Here is a 15,579-nt window from a genome sequence, read left to right as displayed (position 1 = left end):
TGTCACCCTAATGCAGTTTTTATCTGTTATTTTGTAATAGGAAATCTTTTTTATTAAAAACAGTTACTGGAAAAATGTTAAAAACAAAGTATTGGTAACATATAGTTTCCCGTTTACGTTTGTCATATTTTATTTTGTGCGCTGGTTTTAAAATAAATGTGTGCCCGTACACAGGCACAGCTAACTTGGCGTCTTATCGACACTTTTCTAGTTCGCATAAAGTAATTTCACTCGCACGTGTATACACTGTGCATACACTATAAACAGGTTTTAACATACTGTGAAATTTACTGTCGCGAAAGATTTTATGCACACTCGACTCATATTAGCACTGGGGATCATCTTGACAATATGACGGCTTCCGTAGCTTTCATATCTGTATAAAGACACGGTAACCATGGAGACAACTTTCGCATTCCTCACATATCCTTTCTGCCTGAACAATCTGTAATTTATTCTATAGGTATTTCCTGACCCTTTTTGCCTTACATATCTCGAAGTTAACAAAATCGTCAAACGTCAGAGTGTTCAATTAATCAACTTAGCTTATAATTCTACAAGTCATTACACCTGTATGATATGTGTACAACCGAGGCGGTGATTAGCTGAAACGTCGCTGCTTAAAATGGAAATAGTTCGGAATTTGTTTTTCGAATCGTGTAATTCCAAGCTTAACTCTTGACCTACCAGCTCCTGTGGTCTCAAAAGACCTGAAAATGCCGATTCGTCTCAATATAAATTCCACGCGCTGTGATCGCTGCTTGCTGACGTCACTAAGATTAAAATGTCCTCGAACTCTTGTTAAAACCTTTGTGTAATTGTTGCCTTATCTCATGCTTGCTGTTACGTAATAAACGTTTTTGGTTGTGACGTTGTTTTTCGTCACATGCGATGACCGATAAATTTGCTGTGAACAAAATAATTCGAAAAAATACTGAAACTAGAGATGTCGAGTAATATTTCTGTCATTGTTGCACCAATTGCATTAGACCGCTGGTATGTGCTGAAATGCTAAGTGGTACTTGACAAGTTCAACAGACAACGGCTACAATGCAATAAGTAATGACTTGCTTGCTTGTCCATGCAATAGTGCGGTGTTTTAAAAGCTGTCACTTTTATACTTGCAGCCCGTAATAGTCAATGTTGAAATGCAGAGGCGTCCTTTATGGTTATATAAAAACTTTTACTTCGAACAAAAAGCACGATTTGAAACTTTTCATTTTTTTTCAGACCAACCAAAGGTCGGTGAACACACCTACATCTGGAAAAAGATGATAAATCATAAAAATCATAACAATATTGAGACGTTTTGGTACAATTTATTGATGCCATAAGATCATCAACTGGCGGCTTTGTACCGGTATACTCCAGCTATGTAATAGGCCTATAGACTTTAAAATGTGCGCTACTTTATAGTTTTGCTAAGCATTAACAAGTTGCACACGCGAATCTATTACGCAGCACGTTCCTGTCTTTTCAAGCGAATGATTTTATGACACCAGTGGTGAGATTTAACACGAAGTATAATGTCACGATAACACTAAAATAGGTCATAGGGGACGATTAATGGACAACCTGACAGCCATGAAGAACACACCGCCATATCAGCCTAATCCCATCAACGTAATAATGACATCACCGGAACAAAATGACAAACTAGTGGAATAAAATTAACAGCATAATAAGTTTACAGCCGAAAAGATAGATAAACATTTTATGTTGGAAATCCGGCCGTTTTCGACTTTTTTCTTTCCCACAATTTCATTAAGGTGGTTCGACTTCAAGATAAAAATAGGAAATGACCGCTTCGATTTAACTACAAAGGTTAGTTGTTAAAGATTTATCACTTCCATTAACAGCGTGTCGATCTGAGGATTATAATGGTGTAACGATTTTTACACGCTGCCAGTTCTTTCATTTAGTAAAACCTGACTTCTAAGAATAATAAGTTATTACTATCCTCAATCTGAGTCTTGCGGTAAAAAAGTAACTACCTCAGCATCACGATCAGTTGCAATCAGTACGAAAAACAAGGATGTTTTTACTGCATGTTGGATCTGCAGTTGATGACGTCGGTCTAACCACAGGATTGATGTTAATGCAGAACTGACCAAAATATTTTTAATCCGATTCCTTTGGCACGCCCTAAGCAACCGACGAGTTGAGAGGATAAACTTGGTCTAGGGCTCTAAGCTTACATCAGGACTATCATGTTTATGAGTTTATGTTGAAATGTAAATTACAGTATGTGGACTATTCTTCTTGCCACCTCGCGTTGAAATAAAGTACTTTAGGGTTATAATGCAATCTATCTCTCCTAAATGTAGGAGAGATGTTTTAACTCAATCTCGGTGACTGTTAATCTAGGCTTGTTTGAACGTTTTAAGTCTGGAGAAGTCTCATCTATAATCACAAATGTACACACGTGGACTTAACTGCATGGTCTAAGCCCTAAGGTACCTGCAGCAAATAAGACCCGCTAATTATTAAACTTTTCTTGCCTTATTCCACCCAAAGTAATGGACCAAAACAGACCAAACTCCACCAATCGCTATGATTTTACTGTGGTATCCAAAATCGAAAACATAATGTACGTGGACCTTGTTTGCTGCAGATACCTTATATATCGGCTAAACTGCAAAACCTATTTTCCTCCTTTCTTCGCAAGTGTTTGTGTACCGGCAACAAAGCAGGTGTTTATGGCTTGCTTTAGGTAGCTTTAAAATCTTCCGACATATGCTTCCGGCGAACCTAACTCAATAGATTTTTTGCTTAACAACCATCATGGAAAATAACTGTCTTAAAAAGCCTGGGAGGCAGCATTTTTCTTTTAAAAAAAAGCATTGAAATGCTTCTATACAGTAGGAATAAATATGTTTTATCAGCTTTATCATTATGTTTGTGTGCCAATACATGACGTCTTTTAGTCATAATAGTATGCAACTGTTGCTACGTTGCTATGCCACCGCGTGCGTAGTTCGAACCACATTCAGTTCAAAAACCTATCAGACATATGTTCGCTTTTGAGGCACATTAGGAATGTAAAAAAATACGATATAATCACTAACATAGCTTATTAAGCTCAGATTAATAGATGTATTGAAGTGACATATTCTTACTGTTAACTCCCATGCAATTTCTTTGAACGTTGACGTGATGTCCTTGTTCATTTTTGACTGTAAAATAAATCCATCAAATGGCAGTAACGAGCTAAAAGTAGGCAGTAGAACATCGACGATTGTGAGATTTGTGACAAAAACCTTCATGTGATCCTTGGTTGCGATTGGTTTTGAAATGAATCCTTTAGGTGGAAGTAAAGAGCTAAAATAGGCAGCAGCCAGGCATTGATGGGAAGGAGGGTTTGTGCCTTTGGCAAACTCAAGTGAATTCGGTACGGCTCAACCAAGGCATCGTCAGCATGACTGGAAGGTTCTTGACAATGCAAAGGGTTGTAAGAAAATTGCGGCAGCGTGTGTGTGACTAATCCATGTACACTATCATACTTAATCTAAATACATAATTTCACTCGGCTCAATGGGATGTCATGGTGTTTTTCCCTCAAGAGGCCTTTTTGTACATACTAAATATTTGATTTGTTTGACGTAATAAGAGTTTGTTTTGTGGAAGACGAGGAACGTCATAAATCCCACGAGGTGTCAAATGTTTTGTGTACGCAAGACGTAATAGATTCTAATGTGTGGTAAATTAGGTCGACAGTGAAAAATTTGGGGGCTGCATTGCCATTAACTTAAATCGATGGAGAACTTTGAACACAAGTTGGAGCCACTTTTTGTTATTTTTAAATGTATAGCTCCTGTACAGATTTGAACTTTTTAGCAATCAATAAGTTATAAACATTTTTAAGGTGGAGGTTTTCTCAACAACGAAAAACTTTATTAACTTGATTGTGTTTGAGACCAGCAGTTGCAGCGACTGTGACGGCAATCAACGACCATATGTGAAGCCGAAATCTGTTGTTTCAAAAAGTGTTTGGATGCTTAACATATTGGCCATAATTTAAAATTTATTCAGCTCAAATGCTTGGGCTAATAACACAATCAGGACAAAGCTCAAGTCTTCAATGTCAAAGATGTTTGTGCATACGAGTGAGATGTCCGCAGACCTGACTTCTTCAAAGCTATTAAAACTGAAGCAGTGCCAAATATCACGTAGTCAGAGCAAAAATGTAATTAGCGTTTTCCCTTTAAGCTGTGATATAGAGTGATATGAGCCAGCCTCAACCGCAGTGCATGACGTCAATATCATAAAATCGATAAGATATTTTGTTAAGCTTGGTATTGGTTCACTTATGCATGTCGAGGTCAAAAAGATAATTGGTAAGTATAAGGCAACTTATTGCCACATAATTAAGGTATGTAAGCTATCTAGCGATGGTGTTGGAGCTTTGGAAGCAACTCTTGCTCTTTTCAGCTATATCTAAAACATTTCGAGATCTATAATAATTTAAAACAAGCTGCAAACTCACACAGGACACTTAGCCTTCACCTAGCGGTTACTGCAATAGCCTATAATTTTTTTTATTTTCAAAAAATTATAATTATAATAATAAATGTTCCTATAGTTCTTAAATGAATAAAAATGCATAACTTTTCAAAAGTATTTGATATGTCTAAGGCTTTTAATTTTCTGTTATTACGAAATAAAAAAGACATAGAGTTAATTATAGCCTTATATCACTTGGGTCAAAGAGATTTAAACACGAGTGTTTAAATCTCTTTGCTTGGGTTGAAAATATGACAACTTTCTAAATTTGGAAATTAACTGATAAACAGTTCGTAGGCTACCTTAAAGAGTAATATAAGAAAGGTGATCCAATAAAATCGTTTTGAAATTTGACAGGTGTAAAGCGCTAACATGTTACAACGTTTTTTTAAGAAAAACTAAGTGAATTTATGAAATTCGACGCTTTTGCAAATAATTTTTGGACTGCAAACAAAGCCTACTTTTTACTGTTACGATGTTGTAATGGAATAACAAAAAATTTAATAAATTTTGATTTCATTTCGGTGGTGTATATGATTGAGCTGTAGTTTGTACACAGTAATAATCTTTTGCCTTCTTGCGGCTAGCAGCTACGTCGAATTTATTTGTTAAAATCTTTGTATTATAGAGTACTTGCTTCCTGTACACTTTGTTTGCGTTTGAGCAATTAGTTGAGTTACCATTCACATTTCTGAATTCAGAGGAGATTTATTGGGCCTCTTAAATTAAGTTTATGTTAGTTAATCGCAAATAACATGTATTGCAGTCTTTCATTTCATTTAACTAAGTTGTAATCATGTTTTAAAAACGCTGATTTTAAATGTTTTAAATTTTAATACATGTAGTTTTAGAACATGGAGCCGTGCCGTATGTCACGTAGTCAAAGCCCATACTTGGCTAAATTTTCCAAACATAGTGATTAAGAGTATTAAGCAAGCACTGACCAGGGAGCGAAATGATATTTTGCGGCATCCAGTGGTGGCAGCGAAAGAAAACGGAAAAAAATGACGTGAGTGCACTATGGAATGGTTACATAAGCTCGGCCTTTTATGAAGGCTGACAGCAGTCTAACTTTAGAACGCTTAGCAACGAAAAGACTCTTTCTGTGAAATAGCCACAGAACTAAGCTTTGGATTTTTGAGCCTGTATGACTTTAGGTGTCAAAATGCGCTGCTTAGTGAAATATGAAGCCCGTTTATTTAGGTCTAGGCCTATCTATTTCTCTGCCGCTGTGCCTAAAAGCTTAAGCTGCACCCATAGGCTAGTTGGTAAAGTTCTGGTTGTTGGGTTTAGTTATATACAAGTGCACAACCAAATGATGTCACAATTTGAGCAGCTGGGGTCTAGCATACAAAGGCATTCTGTGGTTATGCACTTCTATACTGGATCCACTATTTTTTATTGAAACCTACAACTTACAAGTATGAATATTTTTAGACGAAATAACAACTTGTTAAAGTTTTATAAACCTTTACATTGGTGCTTGTGTCAAAATGTCATACGGAAAAAGAAGACGAACTGGTTATGATCCTGCGTCAATTCAAGAATACACATTTCCAATTGAGAACATTCCTCGGTTGAGTGCAAGGGATCCAGAAGTTTACAGACTTATCCAGGCTTCGGTATGTTGTTTCTGTTTATTTAAACATTAGGCCCACTTGTTGGGTTTTGAAGGCTGATTCGAGAAGATTACAAATTAACAGTTTTTGAATTTTTTGCATCCGAAACGAATGCTGAGCTATGTTGTTAGTTCTGATTATGCATAGTAATCTTTTTCGCTTTTCAGAGACCAGTGGTGATTAGTGATTCCGGCCTGATTAACTCGGCATTAAAGTGGAATCTTGGTTACCTTCAAGAGAATCTCGGCGATGGAAGTTTCCATGTTTATGGTTCAAAGGATAACAGGTTTAAGGTAAATGAACAAATATGGATAAGCTTTTGTATAAATTGTTGGTAATTATATATATAGATATATATACGTCTGCGGGTGTGAATGTGATTGCAACATGATCCTTTGTTTTCATAAACATATTACCTTGTTAAGTATGACTTTTTATTTGTAGTATTATGACGAGAAACGTGCAAAACAGTGCAAATCCTTTCCTAAACCCGTGAAACGATACGAAGTATCATTTAATGATTTTCTCAAAATGCTGATGGAAAAGAAGAACACCAGAGAAAGGTGATTTGCAACAGGCTGTTAAAATTGGAGTGTCTCTTAAGCAAATACTTTGGTGCGTTATAGGCAAATTGTCAGCGCTGCTTGCAATCTGTAATACTGTATTATTTTATAAATACTACAACTTTCGCCAAACGTTATGAGAAAACTTTGTAAATGGTTAAAGTTGTAAATCTTTGGTCTTTCATTGGAAGCTAACATTTTGTGTCTGTTGCAGGATATATCTCCAGCAAATGTTGAACGAGTCAGTTGGCCAAGAAATAGTTAAAGATTACGTTGATTTCAACTGGGATTGGGTTGGAAGGATACAGAATGAGCAGGGATGGGGACCTCTCAGCTCCAACCTTCTACTCATAGGCCTGGAAGGTAAATCATGATTTGTGAGCTTTGTTTGCAAAAGTAGTTACTGAAAATGCACGTTTGATTTAAAATCAATAATTAATTCCTCCCATTTTGGGAAGAATTGTGTAAATCCGCTCACATATGCCGTGATTTCACGTTTTATTTTCAATTCTCCAACAGGCAACATAACTCCAGTGCACTATGATGAGCAGGAAAATTTCTTCAGCCAGATCTCTGGATACAAGCGCTGTCTCCTCTTCTCGCCAGATCAATTTGAAAACCTTTACCCGCATCCTGTAGCGCACCCTTGTGACAGGCAAAGCCAGGTTTGTGCTCGGATTTAAAAATGTCTCGATAAAGCTTCAGATTTTTTTGAAATTAACACTTTTATGAAAATGAAAAGTTGTGAAAAAATCCATTTGGGTAACGGTTTCTTGCTCATGTTAAGGTTGACTTCAGCAAACCTGACTTCGAACGCTTTCCGAAATTCCGCAACGCAAGAGCTATGGAGGCCATCGTTGGCCCGGGAGACGTCTTGTACATTCCAATGTACTGGTAAGTTTGGTGTAATACGAAATTCCATGCTTAAAATATCTTGCATACTTCGTACACACGCAATACGTTGCTAGTTTTTCATGATCTTCGAAGTTATTAATGGAGTCATGTTTCTTCAGGTGGCATCAGGTCGAATCGTTGAAGAGTTTGTCTCCCATCGACCACAAACTCCGGGATTTCTCAACTACCACTAGCAGCGGTTCAAGCGGCGACATTCCACCGGTGACGGTGTCGGTCAACTTCTGGTACCGAGCCGCGCCGCTACCAGCAACCGTCAAATTCCCAATATCCGCACAGCAACGTGTGTCAGTGATGCGAAATATCGAGAAATTACTGGCCAGTGCCCTTGGTAGCGCAGACGAGGTAAGCTACAAAAGATACCTACTTAAGCTCCTCGAAAACTCTGTGTTCAGCGCGATTAATACGTCATAATTTGCGCTGAATGCAGTTTTCGAGTTAGATTTGTATTTGGCTCAATTTCTTAGCTTCCATATTTAATACAACCGCGCAACAAAATGGCCACTTGTTGCATAATTCAAGCACCGTCCTTCTTAAGCGACCAGAAATACTTGTTGAGCGTGAAATAGCCTTGGGAAAAGTTCCATGTTTACCAGCGCCGTTATATAAGCAACACACATAGTTTTCTAACTTCGTCCAATCAAAATTCTTGAGGAATCCCGCGGGTGTATGACACGGTAGCTCAGTGTAGAAAACCGTCAGCCACATTCACATGAATATAACCGCACGAGTCGCTCGTGGTTATGAAATGACGTCACTCGTATAACTGTGTACGTGATCTAAGTAACGTCGTCTGTTGGTGCAACCACAATGACAATTCGACATCCCGGGTTTAATAGTTCGCCGCCGTTACTTTTAGTTGACTTCACAATAAACACTTTTGTCTGTTTGAATGTTGTTGATGATTTTAATTTAACAAACAACAGCGCCCTCTGTAGGCCGCTTTCGTGTTTATTTTAAAAAAAGTGTCTCGTTTGAGTTTGTCTTCAAGTCCAAAGTCTGCATATCTTCATAAAATCAGCGGTTTTTAAGAAGACGTTTTTTGTTTTTCTTACTGTAATCGCAAAACACGATCTGATACAACATAACCGGCTTTGTTTTACCTGGAACTTACGCTTTCAGGGAATGGGCTTGAACCACACATTTTTTTTCGATTCACGAACCTCAATGATTTTTCAATTCTCGTTGAACTTCGCATACGTGGAATAGAAGTGATAGCCATTTTGGGAAGGTGGCCAGAATAATATTATTACTTCATAAAGCCACTTTACATTTCGCTAGAAGTGAAAACCAGAAGTTTTCACAAGTCTGCGTCACGTTGTTCCTGATTATAAGCGCGATGTGACTGTCTTGAGATCTGGAATTCGCGGCCACATATTTCCCCGAAACAGCTTAATTTCTAATCCACTTATTTGTATATAGATCGACTTTATTTCTAGCCTAAGTCATACAGCAAATGGACGCCTTGGCTCGGTTGAATAATCGACTTGTTTTTATTAAAGGTGGGGAAATTGCTTAGTACGATGGTTGACGGTCGTTACAACGAGGAGTAATCTACGCCCAAGGATGTGACGTCACAATGCCAAACGTAAAACGAGCCGAGAAGGTGCAAGGCGGTGAACAGTGCAAAGAATCATGCGAAGAACATTGCGCATGCTTACTCCGGTGCCGGGCACTGCGTTATATTTACCTCCTACATAAAGACGGAACCCGTATGCAATTTTTGTCGTGTTAACCGTGTTAGTGTTACATACTTGCTAAGCTGTGTTTGAGCTAAGCTAGTCAGACAGCATTTCCGTTCTATCAATGCAGTAATTCTGTTTTTATGGGCTTCTGTCAGGTTTTTTTGCAAATGTAAGCTTTTTGGTTTCCCATCGCGTTTCCGCTTTTACAAATTGTTTTCGAAAAACCTCATTTTACTGCTGTAAAGATGAAACGAGTTACGTGATGCTTGTTTACAATTCAGTAGCCTGTTACATGCTGCTGTTATTTTGTTTCGTCGTGTTTTTAATGTAAGTGTAGTAAGTTGTTTATCCGTGCGTTATTTTTACAACAAATGCAATTTATGTGCTTAATAAAAACCCATTTCTTCGTAAAGACTCGTGTTTCCAGGTATGCTTCCTTAGTCATACGTGTAATAAAACAATTCGTATCGGTACAAACTATTTCACTGAGCTGTTGGCAATGGACTTCGAGCCGACCATCAACTTTGGAATATCGTTCATTTCAACTGGAGTTCTGTACTAGATTGCTAGTCGCTGCCCAGAATGTTTCCATGGGCTTTTACATAAAGTTGTTTTGTTCACTTGACAATATACAGTCAGCTGCTTGACTAGGTTTTTTAGGACCCTGCAGTGATCTCACGTAAAAACAACAGACGATCCAACTGGTGTGACGCAACAAACCAAGTCCAGTGACGATTTTAGAACGTACTCAATATAGCGGCGAAAAACAACAGAAGTTCCAAAAATATCTTTTCTCGGTTTTCAGTAGGTTGAAATATTTGCGAAACAGTTTTTTGCTTGTTATCTAGCTACAATGGTCGTGTTGGTAAACAAGCAATTGAAAGCCCTGTCAAGTGCGTTTAAATGAGCGTAGTGCAGTGTGAAAAACGTGTGCTGGTAGAATTAAATTAGACCGCAATACGTTGTACAACCGTACATAAAGATTTTTACATGCGCATAAATGTCTCTGACTTGATTTACCGCATGAAACCGAGTTCAACAACGCGCATTTAAACCGTTTAGTCAGCCACTTTTAGTACAAGCTCTATCCTAAATTCAATTTGTTTGCGTTGTAAACACGACCGCACATATTTTTGTACAGCTATTTTGCTTTCCTTGAAACTTCTCTTCTTCACCAATAACATTTTATGCATTTTGGTCATTGACAAATAAAGCACGAGATCACAGGCTAAAACCCCTTTAATCTTGGTTGATATAAATCCCCAAGGTGAAGGACTAAGGTTTAATTGTTTGAAAAAATTGTTTGATCGACTTACCACACAAAGGTCATGTCCGCTGGCAAGCAATTTGATGCGTTGGCCAGAAGTGGACGGCAGAGTCCTGGGTTCCGAAAACGTTAACTTCCGCGTTTACAAATTTAGAAACCGTTGCATTGTAATATGTTATTTGTGGATCAGCCTCGCACTCTAAATTTAGATTGCAAGCTTTGGAGACAAAGTTTTCTTATTTCGAGGGAAAATCAAAAACCTTCCAGCACCTCGCCTATAAGAGTATATTTACACATTTTGTAATAGCTGAAAACAGAGAAAATGAATTTTTTTAACATGACTTTGGGCAGGAAACCATGTACCAGATAGCATTTCCACTATTGATGAATCTTTACAAGCAATGTTTCATTAATGACGTGTCCCCGCGTAACAATGACTTGCGTACGTGATTAGATCGCAGATCATTATGGCGCTACCACGCAGCTGCTTTTACAAACCAAAAGTGAGGTAATGGACGTTAGGTTCTCTCACAACGATCGGCGCCAATAATTGTGAAGATAGAAGGTGTTTTTAACAAAAAGTAATTGGTCAGTCCATTATGTTGTTGTCGCACATGCGAGTAGCTGGGCCTGTTTGTCAACTGTGGAAGAGTCCACTCGGAAATCGAGAAAGTAGGTCATTCGCGCTCGGTCACGTAGGCACGACGAAAGGTAGCCATTTTTCTCGGACCAAGCGTTGGTGTAGCGGGAGGTTTTGCTGATGAGCGCTCGATGTAAAACCGCAAACATAACACTAACCTGCATTTTTCAACTTGACATTTTTTCTTTTCACTAAAAACATGTAAATATGGCTAATTTTGGGGTGCTGATCCCTTTTCATTCTATCACATTAGGATTTTGAGATAAGTATTACACGTGATTAAGCGTTTATGGTGAATAATTGCAAAATAACGCAAAGTGTACAACGAGCTTGACTAGAAAAATATACTGATTATAATCAGTAATATCGTTGTGACTTGAAGCAATTAAAATTTTCCCAAAAACCTTACAGATGAAACGACAATGTAATATGAATATTTTGACCTATGCAAAAAACTGAGTATATATAAAACTTTTCCATTGTTACTTGCAAGAGAAAGTTTGATAAATCCAGTCGACCCATGTCCTTTCACAAATTTTATGTGAAAAATATATTATTTTTGGTTTTGCAGAACACAACTTACAAACAGTCAGTCGTAAGGTGGCGCCAAACACATCTATAACTTACGCGTTTACACAATCTCCCTGAGACACATGTCCTCAAGTTCCCAGCCCGTCGACCAAATGTGGCCCGCCCAGCCATTTCATTTGGCCCGTCTTGGTTTGTAAGTGTTGTACAGTAATGTGAAATCCACAAAGATGTCAAATTCGTGAGCCGCAGGTGGTTCTCTCAGACTTCGAGCGCACGCCATAGCATCTAGAATTCTTACACCATGTTTGCATACAAATGACACATCTTAATTATGATGTCACAAGAACCAATGTGATATCATAATTGATAGATCAACAGTTCTATGTGGGGAGTATTTTAATCACAGTACTAATTTCGTAAACCTTATCTCAAATAAGCTTGGCTGGTGTTCAACGATTGCAGTTTTCTAATGTTAATCTAAGTACAATATTACTGTTTCCTAATGCCTATTTCAATTTCAGTAAAAGCAGAAAAGAATGCCAGTGGTGAGTTTAGACGACAACGACATAGCCATGTTCGGGAATGCGCAAAAAATAATGACAGTCTATTTGAAATGACTTGCCTAAGTTCGTCTTTGATTTGTTGGTGCGGCCCGCATGGTACCCGAAATTTCCAATGTGGCCCTAGCTACGATTTGATTTTGACAACCCTGCCCTAAGATAAATAAAAATAGTGTTCGTATAATTGCGGACGTGAGTGTATTAGTGACGAGCGGAAGATTTCGTAGAATATTTCCGAAGTCGGCGTGCTGAAATATTCGGTGGCTACGTGACTCGACCGCGTTGGAAGGATATAATGCGGCTTAATTGTATAAGACTAAAAAAATGAGAGCAGCGTTGGACCCGAAAACCCACGATGCTTCTGAATTACTTTCATCTCGTTCAGCGTTTACGCGACGATTTGCGTTGATACATTTCTCTCGTCACGTTCGCATTTTCGTCAAAAAAACCAGAAGCAAACATGGACGCAGATACACGGCAGCTGACAAACCAATGTCACTCTCCCTGATTACTCGGTTGGAGCTGATACCATACGGTATGACTCATTTTATGCCTTTTCCTGCAGATTGAAAACAAACATCATTGCGCACGCAGCTTTAAAGCACAGGAAATAATACGCGAAGTCTTGCAACGCTGCAGAATTACTATTGCTAAACGTTTGCAAATTGCTTGTCAAATATCATCTTTAAATGAAGTATTCGAGCGGCAGACGACCGAAACTCTTCTGCAACCGAAACCTGCGTTTAACAAACGCATCATCACTGATCTTGATCACGATGCTGAAACGTTTCATTTAAATGAAAATTTTAAATTTTGAATTAATTTTACAGTGCGTGCAGATAGCATTATTCCGCAAAGATTTATAAAAACAACAAATTATTGAAAGCTTTTTTTATTGAATTTATATAAACATTTTGTTTTTTCGTGTGATCTTAAAACAAAAACTCTTCACAAACAGAGCCAATGTTCACCAAACACATTTTACTAACGTATTTTCGTGTTATATTTGGCTCTAAGTTGCTTGCATGAAATTATAGGTGTAAGCTAAGTTCCTAAAAGCCAAGCCTGTTTCGGTCAAGAATTACCACTGGATAAAGTGTAATCATTTTTAGAAACAAGTTTCAGGTGCTAAAGGTCACTTTTTAATAACTTTTATTTTGATGAACGATAATTTAGACTTAAATGCTGTTGTAGACGATAGAATGCCTTTTGTAATGATTTTTTTTGTGGGCATGATGAACGTATTTGCGAACAACATAGCTCTCTATAAAGTCAGCAGCGAGAAAACAAACCGCGAAAATTACTGCTTCTTATTTGGTTACGAGTAGTGCGTACGTGACGAGCGCACGGTTAGACCTTTGGTCCTTCCCACACCCAAGCCAGCCGGCATTGCTATAAGCCGCGATTATAAGCTTCCTCTCTGGCACTGAGTAACGCCATTGTTTGTTTAAGATAGGGGAGAGTTTTACTCCTCCCTCTAAATGAGCGGATTTTCACAACAGAAGGTGGCGCAATGCGAACAAGGCACGTGCACAGAATAAACACAGTGCTGTTTTTGGGGTATTTATTATGGTGTTAATATGTTTACCGAAGGTTGAAGTTTGTGTTTGTCCTTGCGGTTCCCATGTTTGCCATTGTAAAAGATCAAGGTTAATACGTTACAGTCATAAGTGCAAGCGACACATTTTCTGCATTTCGACCGTACCCCTAATTTTTTTTATTGGGTAACAAACCGTGTGAACACCCCATATTTGCAACATCGAAGTCTCTTTAATAAAACAAATAATATCACTAATCTAATACAAATAAAAATAGCAGCAAAACGCTTGGGAACTTGTAGGCTTTGTGCAAAGATGCAAACCGCAGCTTAATTATACAAAACGTTTTCATAAGCGATGAGGTAATGAGGTTTCAGATTGAATTTTTTTTTGCGATTTTTCCGGATCTTGTAATAATTTGCTTGCGAAAAATAATGTTTTACAGCTTTATGATTTCATTTCTCACGCTTAAACGAGCCTCGATAACCCAACTCTTTAGCACTTTCTAGCGGTAGAAACAAAATTATTTTACTACTTTTCAATAATATTACTCAGAAATTCTCAAAAATTGACTTTTTCTCAAAAATATCACAAAAAAGGGGGTATTAAACAGGTTATGCTGTTAACATAGCTTGTTTCTGGTCACCTAAAGGCAACAGTGCCAACAATTTTCTAGCGCCAGAACAGGATGACAGTACAGTACTTGAATTGCTATCTGCTGCTGACAGCGGTTTTTGTTTCTTTAATGTTTGCATCGCACGATGACGCTAAAAACATCTACATTAGCACGGCGACAAAAAATGTGAAAAGGGGTTAATGCATTGTTTCTTAACGTCGGATGCACGACCCACAGATGAGGCTTGTCAAAATTTTGATGGGGCTTGTCAAAACTTTGGATTCAAATTTAACGAAGATACGTGTAATCACTTTTTGCAACTTTTACCTCGAAATTGAGTGAGAAAGCAACAGTACCAGCTCAATAGCGCACTAAGGAGGAGGGCCATGCCCCGTTTTTATCCATCTTTAGTCCTTTTGGTTCATCGCAATCCCTTGTTTGCGACCACGTATCGGCCATAACAGGGGAAAAGTACAGTAAGCAGGTATACGGCGTTTCAAAATTGGTAATCATATGTAGCCAGCTTTTGTGTATAAATGTTTGATTTACATTTTATTTCGAGGCGTTCTAAAGCCGTTTTTGAGGCATAAATAATAAGTAAGTACTGAATATGTACTGCTCATTACACGTAAGTGCTGTCATGAACTACAACTTACACTGCTTTTTGGGCTGGTTGATTATGTAGCTAAGAATGGCGCTTATAGTGGTAACTTGAAACAACTGACAAATTTGAATGAGAGAATTTTTAACATCACTTATATTCACTAGATGGAAAGAATGAAAAAGTACAGTATTTTCTTAACAAGAAACAATTTGTATGTAGGGGCCAGTGTTGCGGTTTGCAGCATTCAATTATGCTGGTATAGAAACTATTTCTGCTTCCAACTTTTACATTTTTTCCTTTCATTTACTTGATAAATGTGAAAACCTTTCGCTTTCGCTCGATGATATGTTAAAGAACATTGTTACTGAATAACTTGTATAAGCACAACTGCCTTGTCATTGAATAATCCAACTATGATAGCTTAAAAATGTTTCAAGCGCAAAACCGTACATGTTATTTATCGCCAACTGTCACTTTTCTTTTTTTCTGGCTATGTCGTGCGTTGGCGCTAAGACAATACTCAAACAAGTCGCACGAAATG

At 37.9% G+C, this 15,579-nt stretch overlaps 1 protein-coding gene across 1 annotated transcript; it reads left to right on the top strand.

The window, feature by feature from the left end:
- The first annotated feature begins 5,917 nt into the window (after positions 1–5,917).
- Positions 5,918–9,694, top strand: LOC143468471 (hypoxia-inducible factor 1-alpha inhibitor-like). The gene is made up of 8 exons (XM_076965716.1): positions 5,918–6,125; positions 6,290–6,415; positions 6,567–6,685; positions 6,900–7,048; positions 7,205–7,350; positions 7,473–7,579; positions 7,699–7,942; positions 9,100–9,694. Exons 1-8 carry the CDS (start codon positions 5,997–5,999, stop codon positions 9,148–9,150), a joined length of 1,071 nt encoding a protein of 356 aa, XP_076821831.1. The 5' UTR covers positions 5,918–5,996; the 3' UTR covers positions 9,151–9,694.
- Positions 9,695–15,579: the final 5,885 nt, after the last annotated feature.

This window comes from Clavelina lepadiformis, chromosome 1 (genome assembly GCF_947623445.1).
Source record: "Clavelina lepadiformis chromosome 1, kaClaLepa1.1, whole genome shotgun sequence".
Lineage (NCBI taxonomy): Eukaryota > Metazoa > Chordata > Ascidiacea > Aplousobranchia > Clavelinidae > Clavelina > Clavelina lepadiformis.
Note: the sequence above shows the minus strand (reverse complement) of the source record. Positions and strands in the feature narration are given on the sequence as shown.